At 43.2% G+C, this 16,598-nt stretch overlaps 1 protein-coding gene across 1 annotated transcript in view; it reads left to right on the top strand.

Moving 5' to 3' along the window:
• Positions 1 to 269: 269 nt before the first annotated feature.
• The window catches only part of LOC137318328 (immunoglobulin superfamily member 1-like), a 31,513-nt gene continuing 15,184 nt past the window's right edge, over positions 270 to 16,598 (top strand). Inside the window, exons 1-3 of the mRNA XM_067981214.1 lie at positions 270 to 370; positions 5,949 to 5,981; positions 15,587 to 15,880. Of these exons, the coding sequence (XP_067837315.1) occupies positions 313 to 370; positions 5,949 to 5,981; positions 15,587 to 15,880 (385 nt within the window). The 5' untranslated portion in view covers positions 270 to 312. The remainder of the gene's footprint in view (positions 371 to 5,948; positions 5,982 to 15,586; positions 15,881 to 16,598) is intronic.

Genomic DNA, 16,598 nt, shown 5'->3' with positions numbered 1-16,598 from the left:
TGACCATGATGGGAGCAATCGTTCTAACTGAACACAAATGATTTACGGTGTTGTTCTGGGTAAATGGTCCATTCTAACCCCTTCATCCTATGATCACCGTCTAATAGTCAAAGGCCGCCATATTGGATCATTGCAATGTTCCAAACCACATCTTATTTCAGGTTGCACAAAACTCGGTGCTGTTGCTTTAATTGTGGGGACCAACTCATTCCCATCCATCCTCCATATCCGCTCTCAAGTCTCTCAACCCTTCCGGGTTTGTCCTTCTGTGAGTTGGAGCAAGTGATTCTGTCGCCGTTCCTTGCAGCTCTCATGCCTCAAAGTAGCACTTCTTCGAAAATGGATACAACCGGCTTTTTACTGCTGTTTGGTGAGTCGTGAAACAATTTTATACCAATTCCCGGTCTGAGTGGGCAACTGTAAGCGGGAGAGTGCGACTGAACCCGGCGGTGTCCGAACTCCGGTATCTCATTGGATGAAAGCAACTCATAATTTGGCGTGGAGCCCTCGACATTGGAAAGCATTCAGAGCGGTTGCTTGCTTGTGCTGAATTCTCTGCGGGTAACGGTGAGGGGAGTGTAACGGAGAGGGGACAATCTCTCTTCATATCGGTATTAAAGTATCTCGGATCTAGTTTTTCTTTGACAATTGAATCTTTGAGAATCTGTCTGTTAAAACCTACAGCTTTGACCAACTGTTGGTCACCTGACCTAACATCTCATTTAGCGGCTCGGTGTCACATTTTGTTTGATAACGCTCCCATGAGGCGCCTTGAGACGGGGTGAAAAGGGGAGATATTGGTCTCCCGATTGCCCAGTTACTGTCTACAGTGTAGGAGTAAGATGTATATAAAAGGAAAATTCAACAATCAACATCCACTGAGTTTGCTGATCTCCATCAAGGGGCGGGGAGGGGGGGTGCGGGGTGGGGATGAGTGATAGCAGCGATACCAGTGGGCTCAGTGCCCCAAAGCCATTGAATGAAATATCGGCCAAGTGTCGCCTTATCGCATCTTATTGCATCTCGGACGAGCCCTGCTATTTCTGGCGGGGCAGTGGGACTAGCTGGATTGCTCATGTATGGAGCCGGCGCGGACTCGATGGGCCGAATGACCTCCTGCCGTGCTGTAACCTTCTCTGATTCCATGATTCTATGATACCATATGTTCCATGCTTGGAAGTGAGCATGCGCGTTAGGAGGGTACAGTTATCCAGGGGTCACCACGGCTGACCTCAGGTCAATCAACCCCCTGCACTCAGACATGAGCAGATAATGCGGTGGGGTATTGGAGGGCGGCCCTGAGCAACTCCCTTCGTGAATACACCTCTTTGGGGGAGATAGAGAGAAAAAAGGGAGAAGAAAAATTTGAACACATTCAGTGGATAATCTAGTAAATATATTTTTAGTTATTCCGTTGGTGCTGAGACATTGTTCCTTCTGTCAGAGGTTAAGTTCCTCTTTCTTTGAACGAACCCTCCTCTGAGTTGAAACCGCTGTCTTCCGCCATGAAGCCAACTGCTCTGACTGTTCTCTTCAGTATTGGCCATTTTCAGTTTTCTTGATTATTTTTCATTCTCTATTCCATCTTGCGTCTCGATTTTAGGGGTTTTGTGATATTTATGTTCGTATGTGTACTGTCTGTACGAATAAATGTTTCTGGTGAATAACTCAGGCGGCATTCAGCTCTAGGAATTTATTCTAACTCAACTTCCTCCTTCAGTGTGCTGGATGTCACGAAGATACAGATCTACACAGTGGGTGGAGACTAATGTTCCTCAATAAACACAGTGCTGCAGCTGCAAGTTGTGCTCAGCATTAACCCCTTATCTCCAATTTTTCATGCTGTTTTTTGTAAATAGACCCAAGGGCACCTATTGATAATTACCATGGATTAATGGAATTAGTTACAAATTTACACCTCTCGATAGACCTTATTCAGTTATGGTGGTGAAATGGAGAACAAGGGGGCACAATATAATATGTCCCCTTATTGCTAGCTTAGGAGATATTAGGTGGAATATTAAACATCTCTATCAATTTCAAGTGAATTCAATTCAATTTTATTAATAAATGAATGCCTGATAATCAGTGTGCTCCTGCACCACTATTAGGGGTGGATTTCAAAGAATTAATTAATTACTCGGTTAAAAGCCGATCAGAAAGATTGCCACAATGTATTTTCATTCAATATATTTCAACACATTCTTGGTTCTGCTACAATGTTCTTACTGTCAGGTGTTCCCATTCTGTTTGAGTGCTGTCCCTAAATAGATTCCCTTAATGAAAGCTTCGGAGATGTTAGTTGCAATGTTAAATATTTTTATTCATTTTAAGTTTCTTGAATTATATTTTATTAATAAATGAATGCCTGAGAATATATCCGTTACTGCACCTCTAATAGTGGTTGCTTTCAAAGAATTAATGAATATAACCATCGATTGGAAGAAAATCAGATAGATTGGCACAATGAATTTTCATTCAGTGTGTTTAAACACACTCTTGTTCTGCTGACTGTCCTTACTGTCAGCGGTTAAACTTCCTCTTTGTCCGAGGTGAAGCGCTTCTGAGCTGAAACCATTGGCTTCCGTTCTAAGTATTTGATATCACTGTTAAATTCTGCCTGCAATATTTTCAGATTCTTTACTTATTCATGTTCAATTTACTTCCTCCTTCCATACCGTTCACCTGAATTGTGACATTTGTAACAATGAGTAAACTGTTTGTAAAAGTATCGGTTCCCAGTGAGTTCAAACACCATTCTGTTCTCAATATTTAGACTCCACCTCCTCCTTCAGTATGCTGCAATTGACCACGTCACTGAGATATAGATCTGCACAGTGGGTGGAGACTAATGTCCTTCAACAAACACAGTGCTACTGCTGACCGTTGCTCAGAAAAAAATAATGAAAGGTTTTAATCAAGAAGTTGGGGAGAGACTGTTTCCACTGGCAGGAGGGTCGGCATTTAACGTTTAATCTCCAACTTCCACCTTCAAAGATTTGTGTATGTGAATCCCCAGGTCTCTCTGTTAATGCTCCCGCTGTGAAATTTGATCATTTAGGCTATATTGCCTCTTCTCACTCTTCTTTCCAAAATACATCACTTCACACTTCTCTACATTAAATGTCATCTGCCATGTGTTTCCCCATTTCACCAATCTACCAATGTCCTCCTGAGCTCTGCCAATATCCTTCTCATTGCTTACTAAAATTTCAAGTTGACAAGAATCATAGAATCATAGAATCTTACAACGTGGAAGGAGGCCTTTCGGCCCGTCGAGTCTATGCTGGCTCCTTGAACGAGCTATCCAAATTAGTAACACACCCCAATTATTTTCTCCATAACCCTGCAGATTAGTCCCCTTCAAGCACATGTCCAATTGCCCTTTGAAAGTTCCAATGGAATCTGCTTCAATGCCCCTTTCAGGTAGTGTGTTCCAGATCTTCGCAAACCTCTTTATGTAAACATTTCTCCTCATTTCCCTCTAGTTCTTTTGCCAACTATTTGAAATCTGTGACCTCTGGTTACAGACCTCTTGCCAGGGAAACAATTTCACTCTACTTGCTCTATCAAAGCCCCTCATTATTTTGAATACCTCTATTAGGTCTGCCTTTACACTTACCTGCTCTAAGGAGAACAACCCCAGCTTCTCCAATCTCTCCACATAACTGAAGTCCCTCATCCCTGGTATCATCCGGGTAAATCTCCTCTTTACCCTCTCCAAGACCTTGACATCCTTCCTAAAGTGTGTTGCCCAGAGTCGTACACTGCCAAGGCCTTGGTCACTTGCTTGCAACCATCATAACCCACATCTCCTTACTTACTTCAAATCGAATTACTTCTGCATTCCAACTTTGGAATAAACACTTTCACACTCCCTGTTGCCTGGACTTTGACCCGCCATTTGTCATCATACTTCTGCGGCTGTGTAACTTCTCAACCACTCCCGTTCTTCAACCGTTGATGCCTTTGCCCCGAGTAAAACGTTTACTCTCTTCTATCCTGGTCGTTCCTGCTGGTTTAATTCCAAGGGGTGCAGACTTGAGCATATCTGGATCACCACTGGTTTAGCCATCCATCACCAGATATGGCTGACCCAGAATTAGAACAAGCACGATGTCCTCTCTGAAAACCGCCTGCTGCTCCAGGATGACCCTGGGGACCAAAGATAACCTCCAGCTTCTTTTGCCCACAACACACAATCTCCATAAATCTCTTTCCCAGCCCCCTCCACACTCTCCTCCAACAACAAATACGATGACCGAGTGAACTTCATGAATTCTTACAGCACAGAGGAAGGCCATTTGGCTCGGCATGCATGTGCCAGCTTTGAAATGAGCTGTCAAATTAATCCCACTCCCCTGATCTTTCCCCATCGCTCTGCATTCTTTCCCTTTTCAAGTTTCTATCCAATCCACTTTTGAAAGTTTCTATTGAATCTGCTTCCACCACCATTCCAGATCATAAAAACTTGTGGCATATCAAAATTTATCCTCATCTCCTTCGTATTCTTTTGCCAATTAACATAATTCTGTATCCTCTGATTCCCGACCCTCCTGCCAGTGGAAACATTTTCTCACTACACACTCGAACAAAACCCCTCATAATTTTGAACACCCCTATTAAATCTCCACTTAACCTTCTCTGCTCAAAGGAGAACAATCCCAGTTTCTCTTGTCTCTCCACATAACTGAAGTCACTAAGATTAAGACCATCCATTCAGATGCATCTGCTGCATCCCACAAGTCCCAATATCACCAGGCCCAACCTCTCCTCAGGCTCCTCCATCACCCAGCCCTGATCCTGAGCCTTTTTCGAGTTTCCCTCCGATCTCCACGCATGTACTTTCCGAGCTGAGCTTGCCCATTCGACCCACCTCCTGCTCCCTTGACCTTATTCGGGGTAAACAGCTGACTACCCAACTTCCATTCCGGGCCCCAAACCAGCTGAAATTGTGAATGGTCAGTTTCCTTAGGTACTGTCCTCCTCTTGCTAAACTGTACAGTGGGTGGAGACTAATGTCCTCAATAAACTCAGTGCTGCAGTTGCCCGTTGGGCTCAGCATGAAGCTTTTAATCCCCGATGTTTCCATATCAATTCCCACCGTTAATGCTTCCATCCATCCATCCCATAATAGAGCTCCGACACTTCTATTGCAATTCTGTTTCATGGTGTGGAGATGTGGGAATCTTTAAAAATGCACAATGTTTGGACACACACCCAACCCAGCTGCTTTCCTTTATCTTTCAGTGATGGTTTCACTCAGTCCCAAAACGGGGCTTTTGTGCATTTTGAAGAACTTTTCACGTTGTTTTGTGTCCGTTATGCTCAGCATTAACCCCATCATCTCCAATTTTTAAAATCTCAATTCCCACCGTTAATGCATCCATCTATTCCATATTGGAGCTCCGACGCCTGCATTGCAATTCTGTTTCGTGATGTGGACGCATGTGAAGATCTGTAAAGATACACAGTGTCTGCACACACACTCCACACTAGCTGCTTTCCCTTGTCAATCAGTGACGGTTTCACTCAGCCACAAAATGGGCCCTTCATGTTTTTTGAACAAGTTTTCATCCGGTTTTGTGTCATTAGGCCCAAGGGCACCTTTTGATACTTGTCGTGGGTAATTGGAATGTTTTACAAAGGGACGTCTCGATTGATTTTATTCAGTTATAGAGGGGAATCGAGAACAAGTGGGCATGGTATTAGAATTAGAGCTGGACCAATTGGAGTGAAAGCAGGAAGTACTTTTTCAAACAAAGGGTAGTGGAAATCTGGAACTCTCTCAAGTTCTGGAGTGGGAGTTTAACCGAAACGGACCAAAATGCCACCAATGCAATCACACTGATAAATATCCATAAAACAATTCACGAAAATCAGCTTGTTGTATTGATCGTCTAAAGGTGTTGGTGTTCATTTAACTAATTTATATTTTCTCCTTTTAGTTATCTTTGGGGCTCGGCAGAGTGTTTCTCAAGGTTAGTGTCGACGTTTTTCTCTAAAATAATGAAATTCAATAACTAATTTTCTAGACTGCTGAAGCATTCAGTTGTTTTTTATGTAAATGAATTTGATTACTGTAACCAATCGTGTTTTGTCATTCGTAGCAGTAATACAGGTCTGCATCTCAGCAGCTGTCATTGCGAAGGCAGTATGGGATATGTCCGTGTTATGGACAGTACATCTATACACTTACTCTGTCGTGGGTTACAAAACTGCAAACAGCACTCCAGGTGGAACATAGGGACATCGGAACAGGTGTTGACCATTCGGCCCCTCGAGCTTATTCCTCCATTCCTTTAGACCATGACTGATCTTGCTTAGACCACACTTGGAGTACTGTGAACAGATCTGATCTCCATATTATAAACAGCACATGGAGGGACTGGAGAAAGCGTAAAAAGAATTACTAGGCTGATTCTAGAACTGAGAGGTTATAGCTATTAGTAAAGATTGAGCAGGCTGGGGCGCTTTTCTCTGGAAAAGAGAAGACTGAGGGGTGACCTGATAGAGGTCTTTAAGATTATGAAATGGTTTGATAGGGTGGACGTAGAGATGGTGTTTCCATTTGCGGGGGAGATCAGAACTATTGCTCAGAAATATAAGGTAGTCACTAATAAATCCAATAGGGAATTCAGGAGAACCCAGGGTGTGGTTAGAAGGTGGAACTCGTTACCACCGGGAGTAGTTGAGGCAACTGACATAGATGCATTTCAGAGGAAGCTAGTTGAACACATGAGGAAGAAAGGAATGGAAGGATATGCAGATACGGTTTGATGAAGTGGGGAGGGACAAGGCTCGTGTGGACCACAAAGACCGGCATGGACCTGTAGGGCCGAATGGCATGTTTCTGTGCTGTACATTCTGTGTAATTCTATGTAATTCTATGATCTGAATCTTAACTCCATTTACCCACCTTAGTTCCATATCCCTCAATACCCTTGCCTAATAAAAATCTATCAATCCCAGTTTTGACGAATTCAATTGAGCCCCAGCCTCAACAACATTTTGTGGAGGTATTTCAGATTTCCACTACTCTTTGTGTGAAGGAGTGATTCATGACATTACCCTTGAAAAGCCTAGCTCTAATTTTAAGGTTATACCTCCTTGTTCTGGACTCTTCCCACCAGAAGAAATGGTTTCTCTCTATCTACCCTATCAAATACTTTAATCATCTTAAACATCTCGGTTAGATCATCCTTTAATCTTCCATACTCACCCTAGTCCATGCAACCTGTCCTCATAAATGAACCATTTTTGCCCTGTTATCATTCTGCTTATTCTTCGCTGCAACCCCTCCAAGGCCAGTATATCCTTCCTGAGATGCAGAGCCCAGAATTGAATGCAGTGTCTCCAGATGCAATCTGACCAGAGCTTTATATAACTATAGCATAACTTCCAATACTTTGTATTCCAGCCCCCTTGAGATAAGTGCTAACATTCCATTAGCCATTTAAGTTAATTTTTGTACCTGTCCATTAGCTTTTAGTGATTTCTATACTTGGATCCCTAAATCTCACCATTGCGCCACAGTTCCTAGCTGCTCACCATTTAGAAAATAACCTGATCTTTCTTTCTCAGGTCTTTAGCAATTGTCTTCTCCCATCTACACAACTTACTGTGCCACCTAACTTAATGTCGTCAGCAAACTTGGATATAGGGCTCTTGATTTCTTCATCTGTGCCATTTATACATATAGTGAATTCTAAGGCCCCAGTACAGATCCCTGGGGGACATCACTAGCAATATCCTGCCAATTGGAATGCATACCCATTATCCCTGCTCTCTGTCTCCTACGTTCTAACCAATTCCCTACCCATGTCAATAGGTTGTCTCTAATTCCATGCACTTTCCCGGACAAATGTTCTACTTAATGTTAACATCACTTCTTTTGATCTATCCTGCGTTTCGTTTTGTTAGTAATTCAAATCTCAACACTTTGCATGAGCCAGGCATTGGCTAGATGAGTTGAAGGATAAATCTGTCATCAACCCCAGATCCCTTTCCTGATTCTCTATGATCTGTATTTCCCTCTTGGGTACTTCAACCCTCCCCAATCGTCATTATCCCAACACATCACTGCTTCTCGGCGTTCCAAAACTCCTACTGTCCCAGGCTTGAATTCCTCGTGAATTAGTCCACAGCTGCTCTCTGTGTCACTATTGGCATTCTCCAAAAGCCCATCGAGAGCTCTGTCAATCGTTTCATACGGCCAGCAACACCCCCCTCCTCTGTTGCTGATCTTCCCACCCATCGCTCCCCTGAGGTCTAAACTCTCAATCTTTCTTACTATCACACTCACCCGACCCTCTACTAACAACTTGGTCTCTGCAATTGATCAACCAGCCCCCCTATCAATTTCCATCGAGAATGATGCTTCACTCACGAGCAAGGCCCTGGCCATGCATGTGGATGTTTGTAAGATTGCGTTGACCAACTGTCTTTGACTGAGTCTTGGCTCACAATGGCAACATCTTATCACTTACTAAAGCCTCCCTAGCGGCTTGTACATTCCAACACATGTCCCTCCAACACATGTCCCTCCAACATGTCCCTCCAACACATGTTCCACCAACACATGTCCCACCAACACATGTCCCACCACGTATCCCACCGACGTTTTTCCTAACAACATGTGTCCCATCACATATGACAGCACCACCACATGCCCCAACAACACATGTCCCACCATATATCCCACCACCACGTATCCCACCACCACACGTCTCACCAACGCCGCTGTGATAGCACTGTGATCCTAATCGTAAATGGCACCTTAGGCTTTTCTCCTGCTCCTCTGGAACCTTCTCTTGCTTCCATCACCTCATCGTGATCCACCCTTCTGACCGCTCCATAATTTGTATTTGTCTACCGACCCCTACCCTCCCACCCCCTCCACCCAGTTTCCCCCGATTACCTTACCAAGCTTTCCTTCCTCAGCCTGTTCATTGAGCGACTCCTCGTCCTCGGTGGTTTCAATCTCCATGTCAGCCTCTATGTCCCTCTCCCGCCTTTTTTAACTGCCCACCTGTACTTTCTAAACTTCTCTCTCCATATAAACACTGTTACCCAAATTCACGACCACATCACCACCACCACCACCCCAACTCCGCCCCCACCCAACCATCACCTGCCGATCTCTGGTGACCTCTCTACTCCTATGGTCATCTGCTCAGCTGCCTATGCTGCTTCAACTCCTTCCCAGTGCCCAACAAACCTTACCTCTAATCCCCCTAGCCCTAGTCTTGAATTTCATCTTTATTTCTCTCCTATTTCCCGCCATGTCCTCTCTGAACTCGGCTTGTCCATGAGATCCGGTTCCTTCGCCCTTAACCCAAGAGAACGCAAAGACTTTTCTTTTCATTCATAAAAGGGTGAGACTACCGAGTGGTCCCTCCAATCGTTTTGCGTGTTTATCCAACATTAGTTTGCAGGGTGACCATCGCGTGAAACTAAATATTCCGGGGTACTTGATTTTTAGAAATGATTGTCAAAATGGAAAAGTTTTTGGTGAGGGGTGGTGTGTGGGGTAGCCTTGATAATGAAGGATGCGATGAAGACAGTAGTGAGAGAGGAAGTTAGCTCAGAAAATCAGGATGTACAGTATGGGAGCTAAGAAAGAACAAGAGACAGAAAATACTGGTGGGAGTAGTTTTCGGCCTCCTGACAGTACTTATAGTGTTGGACAAAGTATGAATCAGGAAATTAAGAGGAGCATGTAACAAGGGTAATGCAATAATCGTGTGCGACTCATACAGACTGGGCAAACCAAATTGGCAAAAGACGTTTGGAGGAAGAGTTCATGGAATGCATTCGAGGCAATTTTCTGGAACAATATGTCGAAGAACCAACTAGGGAACAGGTTATTTTAGATCTAGTATTTTTTAATGAGACAGGGTTAATTCGTAATGTTATCGTTAAGGATCCTCTGGGGTAGAGTGATCAAGATAGGATAGAATTTCATATTGAGGTTGAGAGTAATGTATTTAAGTCTGAAACTAGGGGCTTAAATTTAAGCAAAGCCAATCACGTAAGTACGAGGGGCAAGTTGCCTAAGGTAGATTGGGAAATTAGATTAAAAGATGTGATGGTAGATAAGCAATGACGAACATTTAAATAAATAATTCATAATCCTAAGCGAATATACATTGCCTTGAGGAATAAAGCTCCATGGGAGAAGTGATTGAACCGTGGCTAACTAGAGACGTTAAGGTTAGTGGAAAACAAAGAGGCTTACAATGTTGCCAAAGTTAGTAAGCCTGAGAATTAGCAGGGTTTTAGAAATCAGAAAAGGATGACCAAAAATTGATAAAGAGGGAGAAAGTTGAGTATGAGAGTAAACTATCAAGAAATGTAAAAACATATTGTAAGAGCTTCTGCAAGTATATGAAAAGGAAGGGATTAGCGAATGTAAACGTGGGTCCCTTAGAGGCAGAGACAGGAGAAATTATAATGGGGAATAAGGAAATAGCAGAGACGTTAAATTAATACTTTGTATCTGTCTTCATAGTAGAAGACACAAAAAGTATACCAGAAATAGTGTGGAACCAAGGGTCTAATGAGAGTGTGGAACTTAAAGCAATTAAGATTAGTACAGAAAAAGTACTCGACAAATTAATGAGGCTAAACGCCAGCAAATCCGCTGTACCTGATGGCCTACATCCTAGGGTTTTAAAAGAGGTGGCTGTGGAGATAGTAGATGCATTGGTTTTGATCTTCCAGAATTCCCTAGTTTCTAGAACGGTCCCTGTGGATTGGAAGGTAGCAAATGTAAACCCACTATTCAAGAAAGGAGGGAGAGAGAAAAAACAGAGAACTATAGATCAGTTAGCCTGACATCAGTAGTAGGGAAAATGCTGGAATCTCTTATTAAGGACATAGTAACAGGGCACTTAAAAAAATCATAATATGATTAGGCAGAGTCAACATGTTTTTATGAAAGGGAAATCGTATATAACCAGTCTATTAGAGTTTATTGAGGATGTAACTTGCAGGGTAGATAAAGGAGAACCAGTGGATGTTGTATATTTGGATTTTCAAAAGGCATCCGATAAGGTGCCACACAAGAGGCTGTTACACAAGGTTAGGGCTCATGGGATTGGTGTAATTTTTTAGCGTGGATTGAGCATTGGTTGACAGAGAGCAAACAGAGAGTAGGGATAAACATTTCATTATTAGTTTGGCGGGCTGTAACTAGTGTGCTGCCACAAGGATCGGTGCTTGGGCATTAGTTATTTACAATCTATATTAAAGACTTAGATGAAGGGACCCAATGTAATTTATCCAAGTTTGCTGACGATAAAAAGCTAGGTGGGAAAGTAAGCTGTGAGGAGGTCGCGAAGATGCTGCAAAGTGATATAAACAGGTTAAGTGAATGGGCAAGAAGATGGCAGATCGAGTACAATGTGGGGAAATGTGAGGTTATTTACTTTGATAGGTAGAATAGAAAAACAGAATATTTTAAACGGTGAGAGCCTAAGAAACGTTGGTAGTCAGAAGGATTTGGGTGTCCTTGTACATGAATCACAGAAAGTTAACATGCAGGTGCAGCAAGCAATTAGGAAGGCAAATGGTATGATAGCCTTTATTGCAAAGGGGTTGGAGTATAAGAGTAAGGAGGCCTTGTTGCAATTTTATAGGGCTCTGGTAGACCACACCTGGATTACTGTGCACAGTTTTTGTCTCCTTCCCTAAGGAAGAATGTAAGCAATCTTACAACACCAGGTTATAGTCCAACAGTTTTATTTGAAAATCACAAGCTTTCGGAGCTTTCCTCCTCCGTCAGGTGAGTGAATGAGTTTACACTCACCTGACGAAGGAGGAAAGCTCCGAACGCTTGTGATTTCAAATAAAGCTTTTGGACTATAACCTGGTGTTGTAAGACTCCTTACATTTGTCCACCCCAGTCCATCACCGGCATCTCCACATCACGAGTATATTCAATTGTAAACAATTTTACAACACCAAGTTATAGTCCAGCAATTGTATTTTAAATTCACAAGCTTTCGGAGATTTCCTCCTTCCTCAGGCAAATGTTTCAAGAGCTCCTTGAAGCCTACGCATTTATACATATAGAACAATACATGGTGTTTACAGACTGCCCCTGCAACTGCCCGTTGCCAAGGCAATCACCGTGTTCAGACAGAGAGGTGTCACCTGCAGAACCCCCGAATACACATTCAACAAAAAAACAAACAGGGAAAAAAACAGAGAAAAAAAACAGAGAGAGGCAGAAACATCCGGAAGGCAGAGAGAGCCAGCAAATGACCCATTATATTAAAAACAGATAACATGAGTATATTCAAGGCCGAGATCGATAGATTTGTATATTCTAGGGGAATCGAGGAACATGGGGAGCTGGCGGAAAAGTGGAGTTGAGGTTGAAGATCAGCCATGATCTTATTGAATGTCGGAGCAGGCTCGAGGGGCCATATGGCCTACTTCTGCTCCTATTTCTTATGGTCTTATATTCTTATTCGCTTTCAACTTCAGATGCCCGAAAAAACGTGCAGTACCGCCATCTGTCGGTCAGTAATGCTAATACAAAAGATGATCACTGTTCTCAATCCCTTTTGGGCTTGGGCAGAACTTTTGTGTTGCGGGCCGAATCACATAAAATCGACACTGAAAAGTGATAAGCAACTAAATATTTTGAAAATGACAATCTAACATCGATGGTTTTCCTTCTTTATTGTAGTGTGGAGACAATGTTATATTTCCCTTTCGTCAGAAAAGCTTCACTCCCAGACAGGCAGGCGGGGGAAATTGGTTGGAGTTCCAGTCATCTCAGAAATGTGCATTTTCACACATCACATTACTTTCAAACAATGGGAGTTCGGCCGAAACTTTCCAAAGATATTCACAGCTTTAATATTACTCTGGCTTTCATTTCGAAGCGCTCTGTAGGGGGCTGATTACATAGAATTAGATAGAATGTACAGCACAGAATCGGACCATTCGTTCCTGCTGGTCGATGCCAGGGTTTATATCCCACATTTTAATGACCGCTTCCCCACCCTGCCCCCACAGCCCTCTATTCCCTTCTCCCTCGTGTATGTATCTAGCCCCCCTTAGATGCATCAGTGCCACCTGCTTCAACCACTCCGCCTGCCAGCGACTTTCACATTCTCTGTGAGAAGAATTTCCTCCTAAATTCTCAGTTAAAGGGACAACCGGCTTGTCGTAGCTCCAAAACCAAGTTGGGTGAGGTTTCTTGTGCAAGGCAGTTTGTTAGCTCGGCGAGCCAATCAGCGACAGAGGGAGGGGTCAAAGGCCCAGCTTCTCTCTCTCTTTCTCCCTCTCACTTCCTCTTTCCATTTCTTTTTCATTCCAGTTACCTCTCCTATTTCACTACACCCCCTCTCTCTCATTGCTCTTTGCTTATTTGCTGCCTCTCTTTTTCATACTCTCTCTTTCGTCCCACTGTCTCATTGCACTTGTCACTCATTCCCGCCCGCTCTCTCTTTTTATCTTCCTATCCAGTCTCGCTGATAACCCTCTTTCACTTTCTCCTTGATTCTCTCGCATTGTTTCTCACTGTTTCTCTTCTACTCCTATGTTTCATTCCTCTCTGTCACTCTGTTCCATTTGGATAACATCGCCACAACTGCAAATTAAAAGTTGGATAATTGATTTTAGAGTGTGAATATCAATTAATTATTTTAAAGGCAAACACCTGGGAATGAATCTTTAAACAGGGTTAACCACGGTACCAGAAGAATGCTGTAACCAAGAGCCAATGGGAAGACTTAAAAAAATTGGATACAGAAACAGGCCATTTGACTCAACAGGTCCGTGTCGGCGTTTATGCTCCACAAGAGCCTCCTGCACCCTATTCCTTTCTCGCTCATATATTAATCCAGCTTCCCCTTAATTGCATCAATACTATTCGCCTAAACTACTACTTGTGGTAACGAGTTCCACATTCTCACTGCTCTCTGGGTAAAGAAGTTTCTCCTGAATCCCCTATTGGGTTTATTGGTGACGATATTATATTTATAACCCCTAATTTCTGTCTCCCCTACAAGTGGAAACATTTTCTCTACGTCTACCCTATCAAATCGCTTCATAATTTTAAAGACCTCTATCAGGTCACCCCTAAACCTTCTGTTTTCTGGAGAAAAGAGTCCCAGACAGTTCAATCTTTCCTGATAAGTATATCTCTCAGCTTTCGAATCATCCTACTAAATCGTTTTGCACCTGTCCAGTGTAATATGGATACCCTATTTGTAATATGGAGATCAGAACTGTACACAGTACTCAAAGTGTGGTCTAACTAACGTTCTATGCACGTTTAACATATTTCCCTTCGCAGAGATTCTTAAACTAAAATGTGCAAGACAGCTGCAATTCTGCTTTTCTGATTCCAGTCGGTTGCTGGAGGAATACGAGGATAGAATTATGGAGAAATTATAACACGCAAACAGGCCGTTCGGCCCAACCACTTCGTGTTGGTGTTTATCCTCCACACGAGCAATAGCCCTAATCCCATGTGCGTGCTCTGCTCCCAATTCCCTTCAACCGTCGATCGAACCTATTCTTAAATGTTGACATGGTCTCTGCTTCATTCCACAGCCTCGCAACACTTGCTTTAAAATGTCCCTCCTGCTCCCTGCCCGAAATACCATTTATATCTGATCAATCTCCACTCGTTCGGACTCCCGGAAACCTCCTGTGTCTCTATACTCGGTTCCAACCCTTCTGAAATTTAAAGACGGCCACTAAATTACCCCCATTCTCCTTTGTTACAAGGAAAACAGCCACAGTTTTTGAATAAAAGAAGGAAGTACCATTTAGTTGGCGCCTTTTATGACCTCTGGACGTCCAAAGCGCTTTACAGCCAATGAAGTACATTTGAAGTACAGTCACTGTTATAATGCAGGAACCGCGACGGTCAAATTGCACTCGGCAAGGCCCCACAAACAGTAATGTGATAATGATCAGATAATCTGTTTTAGTGGTGTTGATTGAGGGATAAATATTTGGCTCAGGACACCAGGGAAAACTTTCCTGCTCTCCTTCGAAATAGTGGCGTGGGATCTTTTACATTCACTTGAGACGGCAGCCGGGGCCTCGGTTTAACGTCTCATCTGAAAGACGGGACATGTGACGGTGCAGCAGGCTCTCAGCCCAATATTCAGTCCCAGTGAGGTCATTGATTCTCATCCCCAAGAATGATAATGATGAAATCGAGCCCACCATCACTTACCTCCTTTATTTGAGATTCTAATCTCCACGGTTTAACAGAGACGTTCACTCTTTTTAATCCGGTTTGCACCACAGGCTAAATGACCAGAAATTTGAATTTCAAATCCACGCATTTCCATGTGCCCCTCGTATCGCAGAAGGCAATTTCAGGGCTAAAATCTGATTTTGGAAACAGAACCACAAACTGATTTCTCTTCTCTCTCACCTCAGTTTGATTCCACGAATGACTGGTCAATTCCCGTTTTGTGGAACTTCAGCCCCCGATTCCAACTGTTCTCGAAAACACAGCGCAATCGTTATTGAGTTCCTAAACTTCGACAGTACACGTAATCCACAGATCCATTTTTAATTGTTCTTTGCATTAATTTCACTACAGGTCCGCTTACAACGCCAGGGATATCCCCTGATCAATCGACTGGTGTTTATTTGAAAGGAGAGACGGCTACCATTACCTGCACCGTGACCGGAGACTATCCCAATAAAAACTTCTATTTTTACAGAGATAGACGACTGCTGTCCACTGATCAGATCATCACAAATGACAACGTTGGAACATTCCCGGTTACCAGAGCAGACCAAGGAGGGCGGTACCAGTGCAAATATGAAACATTCATCAATAGCATGTGGTTATCGTCTCAGATCAGCGAGGCTGTGACGGTCACTATAGCAGGTGAGTGAAGGGGGCTGAGATTGTTAATATTTCAACGCCCTTGATAAGTACAAAAATTCCTACTTGATTAAATATAACTGAGTTTAATATTCACAGGGAGCGTCTCTGCGCTCAGCTCCTGACATGGTCTTTGTAACAATGTTTACTATTCACAGAGAGAGTCTCTTCGCTCAGCTTCTGACAGGGTCTCTGTAACAGTGTTTAATATTCACAGAGAGGGTCTCTGCACTCAGCTCCTGACATGGTCTATGTAGCAGCGTTTAATATTCACAAAGAGGGTCTCTGCGCTCATCTTCTGACAGGGTGTCCGCAACAATGTTTACTATTCACCGAGAGCTTCTCCGCGCTCAGCTCCAGACAGGGTCTCTGTAACAGTGTTTAATATTCAGAGAGAGGCCATCGGCGCTCAGCTCCTGACAGGGTCTTTGTAAAAGTTTAATATTCACAGAGGGGGTCTCTGCGCTCAGCACCTGACAGGGTCTCTGTAACTATATTTAATGTTCACAGAGAGGGCCTCTGCACTCAGATCCTGACAGAGTCTATGTAACAGTGTTTAATGTTCACAGAGAGGGTCTGTGCGCTCAGCTCCTGACAGGGTCTCTGTAACAATGGGGTAGATTTCCGCCACGGCAGTTGTGTAAAACGGGCAGGATTGGGCATAGAACCACAATCTGATTTATTTTCTCTCGTACCTCAGTTTGATTCCACGAATGAATGG

The sequence above is a fragment of the Heptranchias perlo genome, unplaced genomic scaffold (assembly GCF_035084215.1).
Source record: "Heptranchias perlo isolate sHepPer1 unplaced genomic scaffold, sHepPer1.hap1 HAP1_SCAFFOLD_70, whole genome shotgun sequence".
Lineage (NCBI taxonomy): Eukaryota > Metazoa > Chordata > Chondrichthyes > Hexanchiformes > Hexanchidae > Heptranchias > Heptranchias perlo.
Note: the sequence above shows the minus strand (reverse complement) of the source record. Positions and strands in the feature narration are given on the sequence as shown.